The sequence below is a fragment of the Megachile rotundata genome, unplaced genomic scaffold (genome assembly GCF_050947335.1).
Source record: "Megachile rotundata isolate GNS110a unplaced genomic scaffold, iyMegRotu1 scaffold0089, whole genome shotgun sequence".
Lineage (NCBI taxonomy): Eukaryota > Metazoa > Arthropoda > Insecta > Hymenoptera > Megachilidae > Megachile > Megachile rotundata.
This window is the reverse complement of record NW_027473386.1, coordinates 178,253-196,114: the sequence shown is the minus strand read 5'-3', so window position 1 is coordinate 196,114 and position 17,862 is coordinate 178,253. Positions and strand designations below refer to the sequence as shown.

General features: G+C 54.4%; 1 protein-coding gene and 3 pseudogenes across 1 annotated transcript; all 4 read left to right on the top strand.

The window, feature by feature from the left end:
- Positions 1-273: 273 nt before the first annotated feature.
- LOC143266208 (U2 spliceosomal RNA) lies at positions 274-452 on the top strand (annotated as a pseudogene).
- Positions 453-7,255: 6,803 nt separating this feature from the next.
- On the top strand, positions 7,256-7,433 carry LOC143266203 (U2 spliceosomal RNA; annotated as a pseudogene).
- A 193-nt stretch (positions 7,434-7,626) lies between these two features.
- Positions 7,627-17,488, top strand: LOC143266198 (uncharacterized). The gene is made up of 3 exons (XM_076541808.1): positions 7,627-8,131; positions 15,217-17,360; positions 17,480-17,488. Exons 2-3 carry the CDS (start codon positions 15,444-15,446, stop codon positions 17,486-17,488), a joined length of 1,926 nt encoding a protein of 641 aa, XP_076397923.1. The 5' UTR covers positions 7,627-8,131; positions 15,217-15,443.
- Positions 14,356-14,531, top strand: LOC143266204 (U2 spliceosomal RNA; annotated as a pseudogene).
- Positions 17,489-17,862: the final 374 nt, after the last annotated feature.

The window sequence follows — 17,862 nt, the reverse complement described above, 5'->3', positions numbered from 1 at the left end:
CCCCCCTTAGGGTTTTTTGTATTTTTATTTATCTATTTATTATACAAACACGAAGCTGCGGAAGAACGGATCCAAGAGGATTACAACTTTTAATATATATGACGCGCCTGACTGTAAAGCTGAAAGATATGAAGGCAAGTGGAAATTTAAAGCTAAATAGGCATGGATGAATTATTTCTAAATGCGGGTGATATGTTCTTTTTATTATTGTATTATATTTTGTTGATATGGAGAAATTTATGTATCACCCTGCAGCTTCGGCTGTGGGGAAACATTCATTGTTAAATAAACTTCAATTTATCTGTTCTTATCAGCTTAATATCTGATACACTCCCCATCGGGGAGTCAGAATATTAATCTTATTTTTGCAATCGGTCGGACTCCGGGGCTTGCTCCGACTCCGACGCGGGTCGTACCTGCCTTGCAGTGCCGCAGGACGCGGCCCACATAACTCATTGTGCAAAAATATTCTGACTCCTCTTTTAGTCATAGTGTTGCGTTTTAAAAGTTTTATCGCGTCCGCGTTCGCGTTGGTTCGTCCACGTGCGGCACGGCTGTGCGACTCGCGAAGTGCCTTGGCGGAGGGACTGCGACAGACTGACGGTGAGTGACTGGTTCTGGCGGTGGAGGGCAGTAGTGTAGCGTACTGTAGAGTGGTGCCCCTGGAGGCGCTAAGTAGTACTTAGAGTTTGCAGGTGGACGTTTCGATTTTCGAAACACGCGCCGCGAACCGCCTTCAGCGGTCGCGGTATTGCTCGCGGAGTAGGTGTTTACCTCTTTGTTCGTCTCTGCTATCGGTGCGAACGTTAGTTCAAATCGATAGCAGCTCACCTTCCCCTGTCCCCCAGTCACTGTTTTTGCTCGTAGTTTTTGAGCTCCTGTACCGGTCGAATTCGATCGTTACAGGCAGACAATTCGAGAACTCTATTGTTCTCTTTGCAGTAGTTTATTAATTAATTTTTGATATCGCCGTTAATTATCGAGGTGCACGAGTCCCTTTACAACTCGTGCAGTTCGATAGCAGTTGTATCCGGTCTCTCTGTGGTAATTTCGTGGTTTTCATCGCGAAATTGCCGCACGGAGCGATTCGCACGGTCGTCCGTACATCGTTCGTCCGTTTTCTATTTTAGTTTTTGACTCTAGTTTGATAATTAGGTTAATTCTAGTCATTAGTTCCTAAGGTTTTGTTCTAGTCAATATATTTAAGATACCTAATTATTAAACTAGTAGCGTAGAGTAACACTTGACTCGCGTAAGCGTAATAGAACATTTATATATATTTATTAATCTATTTATTTACTTAGTTTTTTTTAGGGGAGTTTATTTATTTATTTATTTATTTATTTATTTAGAATCATTTGTAACATCAGGATGACGAACCCCCGGCTGGACTGTGTCTTAGCAAATAACGAAGTTCTAGTTCCTTTCCCCTTCCCTGAATTATTTAAATGCCCGTTTTGCTACAGGGAAGGGGCCGCATTGCAAAAGGGGGCGGGCGCGTATCAGAGGCACGAGGATCTTGGGAAGCACCTCCGCCTCCGACATCAAGGCGTGACCCGTCGGTTCGTGTGCAGCAGATGCGCCTTCACTGACGATAGCGCATATGCGATAAAGAAGGTGAAGGCGCATTTCGCTGCCGCGCACCCGGGAAGTGCATCTCCTCGTGCCTCTGGGGCGCGCCCGTCACCGACCGCGGGTAGCAGTAAAAATAAAGAAAAAGAAAAAGAAAAGGAAAATGAGAAAGACCTAGACGAAAGCAATAATAATAATAGTACAAATGAAAATAGAAATCCAGCCGGGGGGGATTCTACCGAGTCGCGATGTAGGATAGACGAGGCTACGGCCGAAACGACGCGGGGGGTCCCGTCTCCGCATCTCACTGGACAACCGACAGTACAGAGTACACCGTCGCGCCGCTCTACAACAACATCGACGGGCGCCCGGACTTCCGTGGCTGCCGGTAAGAAGACGTCGATAAAGAAGAGCACCACCACGAAGACGGCGGCGAAGTCGGTAACGGGGAGATCTACATTACTGACGAGCTGGGCAGCCGGTAAAACAGGCACCACGACAACGACGACAGCGAGGCGAAGTGGAACGCCGTCCAGTCCAGCTACAGAAGGACGACCCTCAGCAGCGGCCAGCCCTGCAACCCCGCCGGTAATTGCAACACCGGATATACCGACGACTGGCAGGACCAGTGCTGGCAGGACCAGCATTACACCGGCGGGGTCCGGCGCCGCAAGTGGCGGGTCGGAGTCAATGGGTGGTTCACGGGGGAGTACGCCAACATCTGGTACTCCCCCCACAAAAATAACTCCAACAACGAGGAAAAGCCCGGGTGTAACAACACGGAGAAGAACCCGGGCTGCAACGGAACCACCTCAACCCGACCCGCCCCAACGCACATTTACATCGAAGAGGACCACCCCCGCCGTCACGTATGCGGAGGTGACGAAAGGACAAACGGCCGCCACCACCACAATAACGACGAGGAGGATGACACGGGCACTATCCCTCCCGCCCGTGTCGGAAGAGGAAAAGGGAAAGAAAGGGGGCGCAAAAACATCCACCGCGCCCCCCACCTCGACAGTGGCGGCCACTTGCACCTTCGCGACGGCGGGGACACTCACCCTGACGACGACCTCGGTAAGGAGCAGACCGGTGGCCGCAATCGCCGTCACGACGGAGCGCGTAGGGGGAGGGCGAACATCTCCGAGGGGTTCGAGGAAGAAGGTAGACGTTGCATTCCTGGAGTCCGCACCCGTAACAAGGTCGCGGGCTGCCAGAGCCGCCACCGAACCCCCTCGGACCTCCCCCAGGACCAGGCGCGGGGTGGGAGGCGGCGCACCCCCAAAAGGAGAAACGACGGCGAGAGAAGAGGTCACCGAGCAGGCTACAGCGGAGCGCCCAGAGACGAGGAGAAGTGCCCGGGCGAGGACGTTGCCGCCCGGGCTGGATAACAAGAAGGACAGCCCCCCAACGACCAACCAAGGGGGCGGAGGAGGGGACGCCAACACCATCGAGGCGTCCCCAGGAGTAGGGCGCTCCAGAATGAGAATGCTGCTGCCTGCGATAACCGAGGCGTCGCCAGCGGTCATCGCGGCGCCGGAGGAGAAGGAGGACCAGGAGGAAAAGAGAGAAGAGGAGGAAATGCGGGGCCCCATGCCGCTGGCTCCGAGGCGAAGGGCTGGACGGCTGGAAGCCACGGAGGAGGGACCACTCACGACGACCCCGTTACCGAGGACGCCAATAGGGCAGCCACGGGTTGAAGCAATAGGACAACTAGGAGGAGAAGAGGACCTAGTCCGGGCGCCGAAGGCCACAGGAACTAGGACAAAGGGACGGGGCCTCCCAAGAATTATACGTGACGTAACTGATCGGGGAACTAGCCCGATCAGTTTTAATAATAATTGTTGTTGTCGATGTGTTTGTCCTAGGTTAAGTGAAACCGCCAACAGCGCGACTAATACCCCCGGGTCACACCGGGGCTCTGTTTTTAGATCGAGCGAGAACGGGCAGAACAGGAGGGGCCGAGGGGGTGCCAATAATAGCACTTGGAGACCTGCAAGAAACGAGAACGATGATTTCGAATTCCCCAGAAGGGCAGTCGACCCAGCCTTACAAGGCTACAGGAGACAACCCCTCAACGTCCAGGCCCGAAGACCGTCGGGGGCGCGCGGGTGGGGGTCAGTTACCCCTGCGTCCTCTGATGAGCGCCGCGGGAGGAGGATTGGGCGCAGTCCGGTCCGGCGAGCACGGCTCCCCGAGGTCGAGTGCCCCGACAGGCAGAGCGTCGAGCGCGCGCCTGGTGCCGAACGACCCGGCTTGCTTCAGCGAAGCAGTCGGGAAGCGATAGGCGCCGAGCGGTCAGTTCTCGTCGAGCTGTCTGAAGGGGTTTCCGATGCTCAGGGGCTGGAGTCTTTCGCTGCGAAAGTGGCGGAATTCTTCAAAAAGCATGGAGTCGTGTCAACCGGTCGGGCTGCAAATCCAGCCACCAGGAGGCGAGAGGGCCGGCCAACAAACAGAGCGAGGGCGGAGGCGAGTGACCATCGCGCGGACAGTTCGTCGGCGACCGGAGCTCCTTCCAACCGCCAGGAATACGTCCGGGAGGCGACGCGCATACAGCGCTTGTTTCGGACAAACCGGAAGCGTGCGGTGCGAGAGGTTCTCAAGGGTTCCTCTCCACACTGCGAAGTATTGTTGAGCACTGTTCAGCAATACTTTGCAGGTATGTATGCTCTCCGGGATTGTCCGGGGCCCCTCCCGACTATCCATTTCGAGGAAGCGCGAGGAACTGCCTCCTTGGTCTCGCCCTTTGAGATCACCGAGGTACGTCGTCGACTTGGGAGGATGAAGAACTCATCCCCTGGGCCTGACGGCGTTACCTACGGTGACCTCAAGAGGGTTGACCCGGATGCGCAGTTACTCACGGCGCTTTTCAACACCTGCCTCAAAATGGAGCGTATTCCTGACTGTTGGAAGGAGTCAAACACCGTTCTTGTATACAAGAAAGGTGACCGGAATGACCTGGCGAACTGGCGCCCGCTCGCGATGGGTGACACCACGCCGAAGCTTTTCGCTGCTGTAATGGCCGACCGCCTAACCTCCTGGGCCGTTACTAATAAACGGCTTTCCGAATCCCAGAAGGGCTTCCTGCCGCACGAAGGTTGTCTTGAGCACAACTTCGTGTTGCAGGCTAGCCTTGAAGACGCTCAGCGGAGGAAACAGGAGTTGGTGGTGGCGTGGCTGGACCTTTCGAACGCGTTCGGATCGGTCCCCCACTCCACCATCACTGGCTTGCTGGCCAACGCTGGCGTTCCATCGACGGTTGTGAATATCGTCAGCAGTCTATATACAGACTGCTCGACGAGGGTCAGGACGGCTGAGGGGTTTACGGAGAGAATCCCCATAAGATCAGGGGTAAAGCAGGGGTGCCCCCTCAGCCCTATCCTGTTCAATATTGCGATCGAGCCCATGATCCGCGCCGCCGTATTATCAGGAGGCGGATACGAAATTGCCGGGAAGAAAATTGCGGCACTAGCCTACGCGGACGATGTCGCGCTGCTGGCGGCAAATGAAGAGGAGATGCGGGAGCTCCTTAAAATTATTGAAGACGTCGCACGAAGACTGGGCCTTGCATTTAATCCGAAGAAATGCGCGACGTTACATATACGAGGAAGAGACGAGGTATTGGACACCGGGTTCGAGATCGGAGGCGAACTCGTTCCAGCTCTGGGAAAAGGAGAACCCTACGAGCATCTAGGTGTCCCCACTGGGGTCCAGCTGGATCAGACGCCGTACACCACGATCCGGGGCGTGCTGGGCGACCTGGGCGCTGTGGATCGCTCTCTCCTAGCCCCTTGGCAGAAACTTGAGACGCTGGCAGTATTTATACTGCCTCGTCTTGATTTTCTGTTGAGGGGGGCCAGTATGCGTCGAGCGTTTTTGTCGGATCTCGATGCAGCGATCAAACGGGTGGCGAAAGGGTGGCTCAACCCTCTCGGGGAGGATGTGGAGTACCGCCGGTAGCAGACCTTGCTGAGGTTACCCTCGTGGCCCACGCATTCAAAATGCTGAATGCGGAGGACACGACGGTCTCCGAAATTGCAAGGTATGCGTTGAAAATCGCTGCCCGCGAGAAGCTGCGTCGGGATCCGACGGACGAGGATCTCGCACAATACCTCTCGGGTTCGCTCGAGGGAGATTGTGCGAGGCCGACGACGGGGCGCTCGTCATTCTGGTCGAGGGTGCGATCTGCAGCGCTCAGGTCGAGCGTACGTCTCGGTTTTCGATGGGAGTATTGCGCTGATCGAGCTGAACTCTCAGTGGCGTGCAGAGCACCGAACGGATGTCAGGTTGTGATCCCTCCGTCTGCCAAGGCAACCGTCATCAGCAGAATGAGGGCCGCCGTTTCCGAGTATTGGATGTCCTCGCTTCTGAGGAAGCCGGACCAGGGGAAGGTGTTCGACGCAACTTCCCGCCATGCAGCGAGCAATCGCTTCATACGTACGGGTGAGTTTATCCGCTTCGCTGATTGGCGCTTTATCCATCGGGCCCGCCTCGACGTGCTCCCCTTAAATGGGGCGCGTCGATGGGGGAACGATGATAGGCGTTGCCGGCGATGCGGATATGACGCCGAAACCCTTCCCCACGTACTCGGACACTGCGGCCCCCATTCTGCCGCCAGGCAGCGGAGGCATGACAACCTCGTCCAGAGGCTCGTACGGGCGATCCGGCTCCCAGGGGAGCTCCGGGTCAACCAGCGCGTCCAGGGTGTCACCGATGAGGTCTCGACGCTGCGACCCGATATTGTGGTCAGGCATGAGCCGTCGAGGTCCGTCGTCATCGTCGATGTGGCCGTGCCCTTCGAGAACACTCTCGCGGGTGTAGAGGAGGCGAGAGTGCTCAAGATCGCCAAGTATCGGCCTTTGGCCGATAGCTTGCAGCGGCGCGGCTACAAAGTCGTTGTCGACGCGTTCGTCGTGGGCGCACTGGGCGCGTGGGACCCGGGGAACGAGTTCGTCCTCGATCTCCTCCGCGTCTCGCCACGATACGCATCCTTAATGAAGAAATTGATGGTTGCCGAAACAATAGGCTGGTCGCGCGATATTTACGTGGAACATGTAACCGGAGTGCGGCAATACCCGGTGTCCAACGAAAGAAATAGAATCAATCACGGCAACAGTAACGCTGAAAACAGCAATAACAGCAATAGAAACGAAATAGGATGCGAAAATACATAGTAAAGACGATAAACCACGGACCATAAATACTGAAATAAAAAGCTGGTAAAAGTGCTAATTGGAATGCAAGGCCCCAAATATCACAGAATATTGAAATAACTCCCTGCATCTCCTCTTCAAAAGTAGAGTGAGATGAAAATATATTTATATAATTGTATAGAAATAACTATGGCTATTGACTGACTGTGATAGCACTAAAAGAGTGATTGGTACAAATTAATTAATTTATTATGTTCCCTCCATAGGATTTTTTGTATTTTTATTTGTCAACGTTCTTGAGTACACCGAAGCTGCGGAAGGACTAGCTCAAGCGATCTAAGTCCTTACTTATTACCGACATGCCTGAAAGAATGGAATTAAAGTATGCAGGCGAGAATTGACTCTATCCATATAATAAATTTATGTGTTCATTGTAAAGATACTGAACCATATATAAGAATGAAATATTGTTAGAATGAAATAGTAAAAGTATATGTATGTAACACCCTCTAGCTTCGACAGGGGGAACATTAATTGTTCAATAAAGAAGCATTTATCTGTTCTTATCAGCTTAATATCTGATACACTCCCCATCGGGGAGTCAGAATATTAATCTTATTTTTGCAATCGGTCGGACTCCGGGGCTTGCTCCGACTCCGACGCGGGTCGTACCTGCCTTGCAGTGCCGCAGGACGCGGCCCACATAATTCATTGTGCAAAAATATTCTGGCTCCTCTAGTCATAGTGTTGCGTTTTAAAAGTTTTATCGCGTCCGCGTTCGCGTTGGTTCGTCCACGTGCGGCACGGCTGTGCGACTCGCGAAGTGCCTTGGCGGAGGGACTGCGACAGACTGACGGTGAGTGGCTGGTTCTGACGGTGGAGGGCAGTAGTGTAGCGACTGTAGAGTGGTGCCCCTGGAGGCGCTAAGTAGTACTTAGAGTTTGCAGGTGGACGTTTCGATTTTCGAAACACGCGCCGCGAACCGCCTTCAGCGGTCGCGGTATTGCTCGCGGAGTAGGTGTTTACCTATTGTTTGTCCCTGCTATCGGTGCGAACGTTAGTTCAAATCGATAGCAGCTCACCTTCCCCTGTCCCCCAGTCACTGTTTTTGCTCGTAGTTTTTGAGCTCCTGTACCGGTCGAATTCGATCGTTACAGGTAGACAATTCGAGAACGCATTGTTCTCATTTGCAGTAGTTTATTAATTAATTTTTGATATCGCCGTTAATTATCGAGGTGCACGAGTCCCTTTACAACTCGTGCAGTTCGATAGCAGTTGTATCCGGTCTCTTTGTGGTAATTTCGTGGTTTTCATCGCGAAATTGCCGCACGGAGCGATTCGCACGGTCGTCCGTACATCGTCCGTTGCGTTTCTATTTTAGATTTTGACTCTAGTTTAATAATTAGGTTAAATCTAGTCATTAGTTTGTAAGTTATTTATCTAGTCATTAATTTTAAGATACCTAATTATTAAACTAGTAGTATAGTGTAACACTTGACTCGCGTAAGCGTATTAGAACATTTATATACTTATTAATTTATTTATTTGCTTAGTTTGTAGGGGAGTTTATTTATTTATTTATTTATTTATTTATTCAGAATTAGTGTTAACATCAGGATGACGAACCCCCGGCTGGACTGTGTATTAGAAAATAATGAGGTTCTAGTTCCTTACCCCTTCCCAGAAATTTTCAAGTGTCCGTTTTGTTATAGGGAAGGGGCCGCATTACAGAAGGGGGCGGGCGCGTACCAGAGACACGAGGATTTGGGGAAGCACCTCCGCCTACGACACCAAGGCGTGACCCGTCGGTTCGTATGTAGCAGGTGCTCCTTCACTGATGATAGTGCATACGCTATCAAGAAGGTGAAGGCGCATTATGCGAACGCGCACCCGGGCAGTGCATCTCCTCGTGCCTCTGGGGCGCGCCCGTCACCGATCGCGGGTAGTAGTAAGAATAAAGGAAAAGAAAAAGAAAAAGAAAAAGAGAAGGAAAGAGAAAAGGAAAACGAAAAGGAATTAGATGAAAGTATTAGCATTAATATTAGTAATAATGAAAATAGAAATCCAGCCGGGGGGGATATCACCGAGTCGCGATCACCTAGAATTGACGAGGCAATTGCCGAAACGACGAGGGAGGCCCCCTCCCCGCTTACCGCAGGACAAACAACGATTCAAACGACCACCACGTCACGCCGTACCACCACGACGACAGCGACGAGCGCCCGGAGTACCGTGGCTGCCGGGAAGAAACCGGTAAAGAAGAGCGCTACGACAAGGTCGGCAACGGTGAAGTCGGTAACGGGGAAAACTAATTTACTGACGAGCTGGGCTGTCGGTAATACGGGGAAGACGACGACGACGGCAGCGACATCGAGGCGCAGCGGAACGCCGTCCAGTCCGATAGATGGACGACCCTCGGCAGCGGCGAGCCCCGTAACACCGTCGACCACAACACCAAAGGAAGCAGCTGGCAGGACCAGGGGCACGTCGACGGTGGCCGGCGCCGCAAGCGGCGGGTCAGTGTCAATGGGTGGTTCAAAGGGGAGTGGAAGAACATCCCTCACTCCCCCCACAGTAGCCAAAAAGAAGAGCCCGGTGAAAACACGGCGGAGCACCCGGGCCTCCACCGAACCACCTCAACCTGACCCGCCCCAACGAACCATGGCAGCGAGGAGGGTAACGCCGGCTGTCACGTACGCAGAGGTCACGAAAGGGCAAGTGGCCGCCACCACCACTACGGCGACACGGAGAATGACACGGGCGACGTCTCTCCCGCCCGTGTCGGAAGAAAAGGAGAAAGGGGGTGCATCCACACCACCAGCGCCCCCCACCCTGTCGATGACGACCACATGCACCTTTGCGACAGCCGGGACCCTCACACTGACGACGACATCGGTGTGTAGCAGGCCGGTGGCCGCAATTGCCGTCACCACGAAGCGCGGAGGGGGAGGAAAAACATCACCGAGGGGACCGAAGGAGAAAGTGGACGTTTCGTTTCTGGAGTCTGCACCGGTCACGAGATCGAGGGCTGCCAGAGCCGCCACGGAGCCCCCTCGGACCCCCCCCCCCCAGGACCAGGCGCGGGGTGAAAGGCGGCTCACCCCCAGAAGAAGTGACGGCAAGGGAAGAGGCCACCCCACGAACGGAACAAGAGCGCCCCGTAACAAGGAGGAGTGCCCGGGCAAGAACATTACCGCCCGGGCTGGAGCAAGAAGTCAGGAGCCCCCCACTGACCAACCGAGGGGAGGAAGAAGGGGACGCCAACACCATCCAAGCGTCCCCTGTAATGGGGCGCTCAAGGAGAATGGGAATTCTGCCTGCAATTGCCGAGTCGTCGCCAGTGGTAATCGCGGCGCCGGCGCAGGAGAAGGAGGAAGAGGAGGAGAAGAAGAAGGAAGAGGAGGAAGTACGGGGCTTCACGCCGCTGACCACGAGGCGAATGGCTGGACGGCAGGAAGCCACCGTGGAGGGACAGACGACCCCGTTACCGAGGACGCCGGAAAGGCAGCCACGGATTGAAGCGAGAGGACCACCAGGAGAAGAGGACTTGATCCGGGCACCACGCGTGAGTGGGGTCAGGACAAAGGGACGGGGCCTCCCGAAAATAATTAGGGACGTAACCGATAGGGGAACAAGCCCTATCGGTTTTAACAATAATTGTTCATGTACATGTGATTGTCTTAGGTTAAGAGAAGCCGCCAACAGTGCGACTAATTCCCCCGGGTCACACCGGGGCTCTGTTTTTAGAAACGACAATGAGAATGGGCAGAACAGGACGGGCCGAGGGGGTGCCAATAATAACGGAAGAAGAACTGCACCTAGAAACGAGGAGTTTCAGTTTCCTAGAAGGGCTATTGACCCTGTTTTACAAGGCAATCGAAGACAACCCCTCAGCGTCCAGACCCGATGGCCGCCGGGGGCGCGCGGGCGGGGGTCAGTTACCCCTGGGTTCTCTGATGAGCGCCGCGGGAGGAGGATTGGGCGCAGTCCGGTCCGGCGAGCACGGCTCCCCGAGGTCGAGTGCCCCGACAGGCAGAGCGTCGAGCGCGCGCCTGGTGCCGAACGACCCGGCTTGCTTCAGCGAAGCAGTCGGGAAGCGATAGGCGCCGAGCGGTCAGTTCTCGTCGAGCTGTCTGAAGGGGTTTCCGATGCTCAGGGGCTGGAGTCTTTCGCTACGAAAGTGGCGGAATTCTTCAAAAAGCATGGAGTCGTGTCAACCGGTCGGGCTGCAAATCCAGCCACCAGGAGGCGAGAGGGCCGACCATCAAACAGAGCGAGGACGGAGGCGAGTGACCATCGCGCGGACAGTTCGTCGGCGACCGGTGCTCCTTCCAACCGCCAGGAATACGTCCGGGAGGCGACGCGCATACAGCGCTTGTTTCAGACAAACCGGAAGCGTGCAGTGCGGGAGGTACTCAAGGGTTCCTCTCCACACTGCGAAGTATTGTTGGACACTGTCCAGCAATACTTCGCAGGGGTGTATGCTCTCCGGGATTGTCCGGGGCCCCTCCCGACCATCCATTTTGAGGAAGCGCGAGGAACTAGCCTCCTGGTCTCGCCCTTTGAGGTCGCCGAGGTACGTCGTCGACTTGGGAGGATGAAGAACTCATCCCCTGGGCCTGACGGCGTTACCTACGGTGACCTCAAGAGGGTTGACCCGGAGGCGCGGCTACTCACGGCGCTTTTCAACACCTGCCTCAGAATGGAGCGTATTCCTGACTGTTGGAAGGAGTCAAACACCGTTCTTGTTTACAAGAAAGGTGACCGGGATGACCTGGCGAACTGGCGCCCGCTCGCGATGGGTGACACCACGCCGAAACTCTTCGCTGCTGTCATGGCCGACCGCCTAACCTCCTGGGCCGTTATGAACAAACGGCTCTCTGAATCCCAGAAGGGCTTCCTGCCGCACGAAGGTTGTCTCGAACACAACTTCGTGTTGCAGGCAAGCCTTGAAGACGCTCAGCGGAGGAAACAGGAGTTGGTGGTGGCGTGGCTGGACCTCTCGAACGCGTTCGGGTCAGTCCCCCACTCCACCATCACTGGTTTGCTGGCTCAAGCTGGCGTTCCACCGACGGTCATCAATATCGTCAGCAGCCTGTATACAGACTGCTCGACGAGGGTAAGGACAGCTGAGGGGTTTACAGATAGAATCCCAATTAAATCGGGTGTTAAGCAGGGGTGCCCCCTGAGTCCGATCCTGTTCAATATAGCGATCGAGCCCATGATCCGCGCGGCCATGGAATCGGGCCATGGCTACGAAATAGCAGGGAAGAAGATAACGACTCTAGCATACGCGGACGACGTCGCGCTGTTGGCGGCAAACGAGGAGGAGATACGAGCTTTGCTACAGATTGTGGAAAATATTGCAACAAGACTGGGCCTCGCATTCAACTCGAGCAAGTGTGCAACTCTACACGTTAAAGGAAGGGATGAAGTATTGGCAACGAGGTTCGAGATCGGAGGCGAACTCGTTCCGACCTTGGGAAAAGGAGAACCCTACGAGCATCTAGGTGTCCCCACTGGGGTTCAGCTCGACCAGACGCCGTACACCACGATCCGTGGCGTGCTGGGCGACCTGGGCGCTGTGGACCGCTCTCTCCTAGCCCCTTGGCAGAAACTTGAGACGCTGGCAGTATTTATACTGCCTCGTCTTGATTTTCTGTTGAGGGGGGCCAGTATGCGTCGAGCGTTTTTGTCGGATCTCGATGCAGCGATCAAACGGGTGGCGAAAGGGTGGCTCAACCTGCCCCAACGCGCGAGCCCGGAGGTACTCTATATCCCCCCCTCTAGGGGAGGATGTGGAGTACCGCCGGTAGCAGACCTTGCTGAGGTTACCCTCGTGGCCCACGCATTCAAAATGCTGAATGCGGAGGACACGACGGTCTCCGAAATTGCAAGGTTTACGTTGAAAATCGCTGCCCGCGAGAAGCTGCGTCGGGACCCGACAGACGAGGATCTCGCACAATACCTCTCGGGTTCGCTCGAGGGAGATTGGGCGAGGCCGACGACGGGGCGCTCGTCGTTCTGGTCGAGAGTGCGATCTGCAGCGCTCAGGTCGAGCGTACGTCTCGGCTTTCGATGGGAGTATTGCGCTGATCGAGCTGAGCTCTCAGTGGCGTGTAAAGCACCGAATGGGCGCAAGGTTGTGATCCCTCCGTCTGCCAAGGCAACCGTGATTAGCAGGATGAGGGCCGCCGTGTCTGAGTATTGGATGTCCTCGCTTCTGGGGAAGCCGGACCAGGGGAAGGTGTTCGACGCAACTTCCCGCCATGCAGCGAGCAATCGCTTCATGCGAACGGGTGAGTTTATCCGTTTCGCTGATTGGCGCTTTATCCATCGGGCCCGCCACGACGTGCTCCCCTTAAATGGGGCGCGTCGATGGGGGAACGATGATAAGCGTTGCCGGCGATGCGGATATGACGCCGAAACCCTTCCCCACGTACTCGGACACTGCGGCTCCCATTCTGCCGCCAGGCAGCGGAGGCATGACAACCTCGTCGAGAGGCTCGTACGGGCGATCCGGCTCCCGGGGGAAATAAGGGTGAACAGACGCGTTCAGGGCATCAACGACGCGTCCTCGGCGCAGCGACCCGACATCGTGGTAACGCACGAGCCGTCGAGGACCGTCGTCATCATCGATGTAGCCGTGCCCTTCGAGAACACCCTTGCGGGAGTAGAGGAGGCAAGGGTGCGCAAGATCGACAAGTATCGGCCTCTGGCCGATAGCTTGCAGCGGCGCGGCTACAGAGTTGTTGTCGACGCGTTCGTCGTGGGTGCACTGGGCGCCTGGGATCCCGGGAACGAGTTCGTCCTCGATCTCCTCCGTATATCCCCAAAATATGCATCGCTTATGCGAAAATTAATGGTTGCAGACACGATTAAATGGTCACGAGACATATATGTCGAGCATGTCTCAGGGATACGACAATACCCTCCACAAAGTAATACAGACAACATAACGACAACGGCAGAGAGTAGATGAAAACGTGCAAAATAGAGTATGAGATAGAAAGTTAAAATATTAAAAAGCATTGAATCGATTGCAGCATAACATAGCGATATAAATATAGAAAGAGCTATAGATACTATCTAAACATCTACAGAAGGGTAAGATCAATTCTGAAGGACTAGCTGGTGGAATGCGAGGCCCGGTACAATATACCTTGCCCGAGTCTGTGATATTTTATTCTATTGAACCAGATTTTATTTCATCTTACAACGCCTTATCAGATCTCAGTTTAATCTGTTGACTGTAATTATATTGTGTGCCACGGAAGGCGTTGCTCCATCTCCTCTTCGTATAAATGCAGAGAGATAAATATATATATATCAAATGCCAAAAATTAAATAATTGTAAATATCATGTTTCCCCCTTAGGGTTTTTTGTATTTTTATTTGTATATTTATTACGGAATTGCGAAGCTGCGGAAGCACGGGTCCAAGAGGGCCACGGCTTGCACATAATTGACGCGCCTGACTTCATAACTGGAAAGGAAAGAAGGCAAGTGGAATACAAATAGTTAAGTTAGCATGTAAGAAAAGCTTCTCTATGTGCGGGTGATATTTTTATATTATTTATTATATTTGTTGCGAGAAATCTATGTATCACCCCGTAGCCTCGGCTGTGGGGAAACATGTTTTGAAAAATAAACTCCAATTATCTGTTCTTATCAGCTTAATATCTGATACACTCCCCATCGGGGAGTCAGAATATTAATCTTATTTTTGCAATCGGTCGGACTCCGGGGCTTGCTCCGACTCCGACGCGGGTCGTACCTGCCTTGCAGTGCATTCTGCCAAAATATTCTGACTCCTCTTTTAGTCATAGTGTTGCGTTTCAAAGTTTTATCGCGTCCGCGTTCGCGTTGGTTCGTCCACGTGCGGCACGGCTGTGCGACTCGCGAAGTGCCTTGGCGGAGGGACTGCGACAGACTGGCGGTGAGTAGTGGCTGGTTCTGGCGGTGGAGGGCAGTAGTGTAGCGTACTGTAGAGTGGTGCCCCTGGAGGCGCTAAGTAGAACTTAGAGTTTGCAGGTGGACGTTTCGATTTTCGAAACACGCGCCGCGGAACCGCCTTCAGCGGTCGCGGTATTGCTCGCGGAGTAGGTGTTTACCTATTGTTTGTCCCTGCTATCGGTGCGAACGTTAGTTCAAATCGATAGCAGCTCACCTTCCCCTGTCCCCCAGTCACTGTTTTTGCTCGTAGTTTTTGAGCTCCTGTACCGGTCGAATTCGATCGTTACAGGTAGACAATTCGAGAACTCTATTGTTCTCTTTGCAGTAGTCTAATTAATTAATTGTTTTCGCCGTTAATTATCGAGGTGCACGAGTCCCTTTACAACTCGTGCAGTTCGATAGCAGTTGTATCCGGTCTCTCTGTGGTAATTTCGTGGTTTTCATCGCGAAATTGCCGCACGGAGCGATTCGCACGGTCGTACGTACATCGTTCGTCCGTGTTAATTTTAGATAATTGACTCTAGTTTATTAATTAGGTTAATTCTAGTCATTAGTCCGTAAGTCTTCTTTTTCTAGTCATTAGTTGTTAGAAACCTAATTACTAAACTAGTAGTATACATATAGACACTATTGACCACGTCTTGGCACGTTAATTAATTGTATTTACTTAATTATTTATTTGTTTTAGGGGAGTTTTATTTATTCATTTGACTATTTATTTATTTATTTATTTATTCAATTCAGTATTTCAAGTTCAATCAGGATGACGAACCCCCGGCTGGAATGCATATTAGTGAATAATGAAGTGCATGTCCCCTTCCCCTTTCCAGAAACTTTTAAGTGTCCATTTTGTTATAGGGAAGGGGCCGCTTTACAAAAAGGGTCGGGCGCGTATCAGAGACACGAAGATCTGGGAAAGCACCTCCGCCTCCGACACCATGGCGTGACCCGGAGATTCGTGTGCAGCAGATGCGCCTTCACTGACGATAGCGCCTATGCGATAAAGAAGGTGAAGGCGCATTTTGCTGCCGCGCACCCGGGCAGTGCATCTCCTCGCGCCTCTGGGGCGCGCCCGTCACCGATCGCGGGTAGCAGCCATAGAAAGGAAAAAGAAAAAGAAAGAGAGAAAGAAAATGAAAAGGAAATGGACGAGAGTATTAACCATAGCAATAATGAAAATGGAAATCCAGCCGGGGGGGATCAAATCGAGGAGCGATCCCCTTGTTTAGACGAGGCTTCGGCCGAATTGACGCGGAGGGCCCCGTCGCCACTCGTGACCGCACAACCCACCACGCGTGGAGGCGTAGCGTCGCGCCACACAACGACACAACCGGCGAAGACCCGAAATACCGTGGCTGCCGGTAAGAAGGGAACCGCAACTAAGAAGACTGCGACAACGAGGACGGTAACGGGGAAATCTACTTTATTGACGAGCTGGGCCACTAGTAAAGCGACAACGGCAGCGAGGAGAAGCGGAACGCCGTCCAGCCCAGCAGAAGGACGACCCTCAGCAGCGGCCAGCCCCGCAACCCCGCCGGTAACTGCAACACCGGGATTACCGACGGCCGGCAGGACCAGCGCTGGCAGGACCAGCATTACACCGGCGGGGACCGGCGCCGCAAGTGGCGGGTCGGCGTCAATGGGTGGTTCACGGGGGAGTACGCCAACATCTAGTACTCCCCCCATAATAGCAACAACCAGAAAAAGCCCGGGAGCAGGAAGACGGAGTACCCGGGCCTCCACGGAACCGCCACAACCCGACCCGCCCCTACGGACATTCACGTCGAAGAGGACTACCCCCGCCGTAACATACGCGGAGGTGACAAAAGGGCAAACGGCCGCCACTACCACTATGACGACGAGGAGAATGACACGGGCAATGTCCCTCCCGCCCGTGTCGGAAGCAAAGAAGAAAGGGGGCGCCTCTACATCCACTGCGCCCCCCACCTCGACACTGGCGGCCACATGCACCTTCGCGACGGCGGGGACACTGACACTGACGTCGACATCGGTGTGCAGCAGGCCGGTGGCCGCAATTGCCGTCACAACGGAGCGCGGAGGGGGAGGAAAAACATCTCCGAGGGGACCGAAGAAACAGGTCGACGTTACGTTCCTGGAGTCCGCACCAGTAACACGGTCGCGGGCTGCCAGAGCCGCCACGGAGCCCCCTCGGACCTCCCCCAGGACCAGGCGCGGGGTGGGAGGCGGCACACCCCCAGAGAAAGTGACGGTGAGCGAAGAGGCCACCACGCAAACAGAGAAGGAGCGCCCCGAGACAAGGAGGAGCGCCCGGGCGATGACATTACCGCCTGGGCTGGAGAACAAGAAGAGTAGCCCCCCGCCGACCAACAGGGGGGGAGAGGAAGGGGACGCCAACTCCAGCCAGGCGTCCCCTGGAATGGGGCGCTCAAGAAAGAGAGAGTTATTGCCTGTAATTGCCGAGTCGTCGCCAGTAGTCATCGCGGCGCCGGAACAGGAGAAGGAGGTTAAGGAGGAGATGGAGAAGAGGAAAGAGGAGGAATCGCGGGACTTCACGCCGCTGTCCACGAGGCGAATGGCTGGGCGGCAGGAAGCCACCGTGGAGGGACTGACGACCCCGTTACCAAGGACACCGGAGAGGCAGCCACGGATTGAAGAACGAGGACCAGGGGGAGAAGAGGAGTTGATCCGGGCACCACGCGTGAGTGGAATTAGGACAAAGGGGCGGGGCCTCCAAAAAATAATAAGGGACGTAACTGATCGGGGAACTAGCCCGATCAGTTTTAATAATAATTGTAATTGTTGTTGTGTTTGTCCTAGATTAAGTAATGCCGCCAACAGCGCGACTAATTCCCCCGGGTCAAACCGGGGCTCTGTTTTTAGATCGATAGAGGATGGGCAGAACAGGAGGGGCCGAGGGGATGCCAACAATAACACGCGTAGACCTGCGTCAAGAGTGGACGACTTCGAATTCCCCAGAAGGGCAGTCGACCCAGCCCTACAAGGCAACAGGAGACAACCCCTCAACGTCCAGGCCCGAAGACCGTCGGGGGCGCGCGGGTGGGGGTCAGTTACCGCTGCGTCCTCTGATGAGCGCCGCGGGAGGAGGATTGGGCGCAGTCCGGTCCGGCGAGCACGGCTCCCCGAGGTCGAGTGCCCCGACAGGCAGAGCGTCGAGCGCGCGCCTGGTGCCGAACGACCCG

Bases quoted from the DNA above. Each gene is read 5' to 3' on its own strand.
- LOC143266198 (XM_076541808.1), top strand. From the start codon at position 15,444: ATGACGAACCCCCGGCTGGAATGCATATTAGTGAATAATGAAGTGCAT.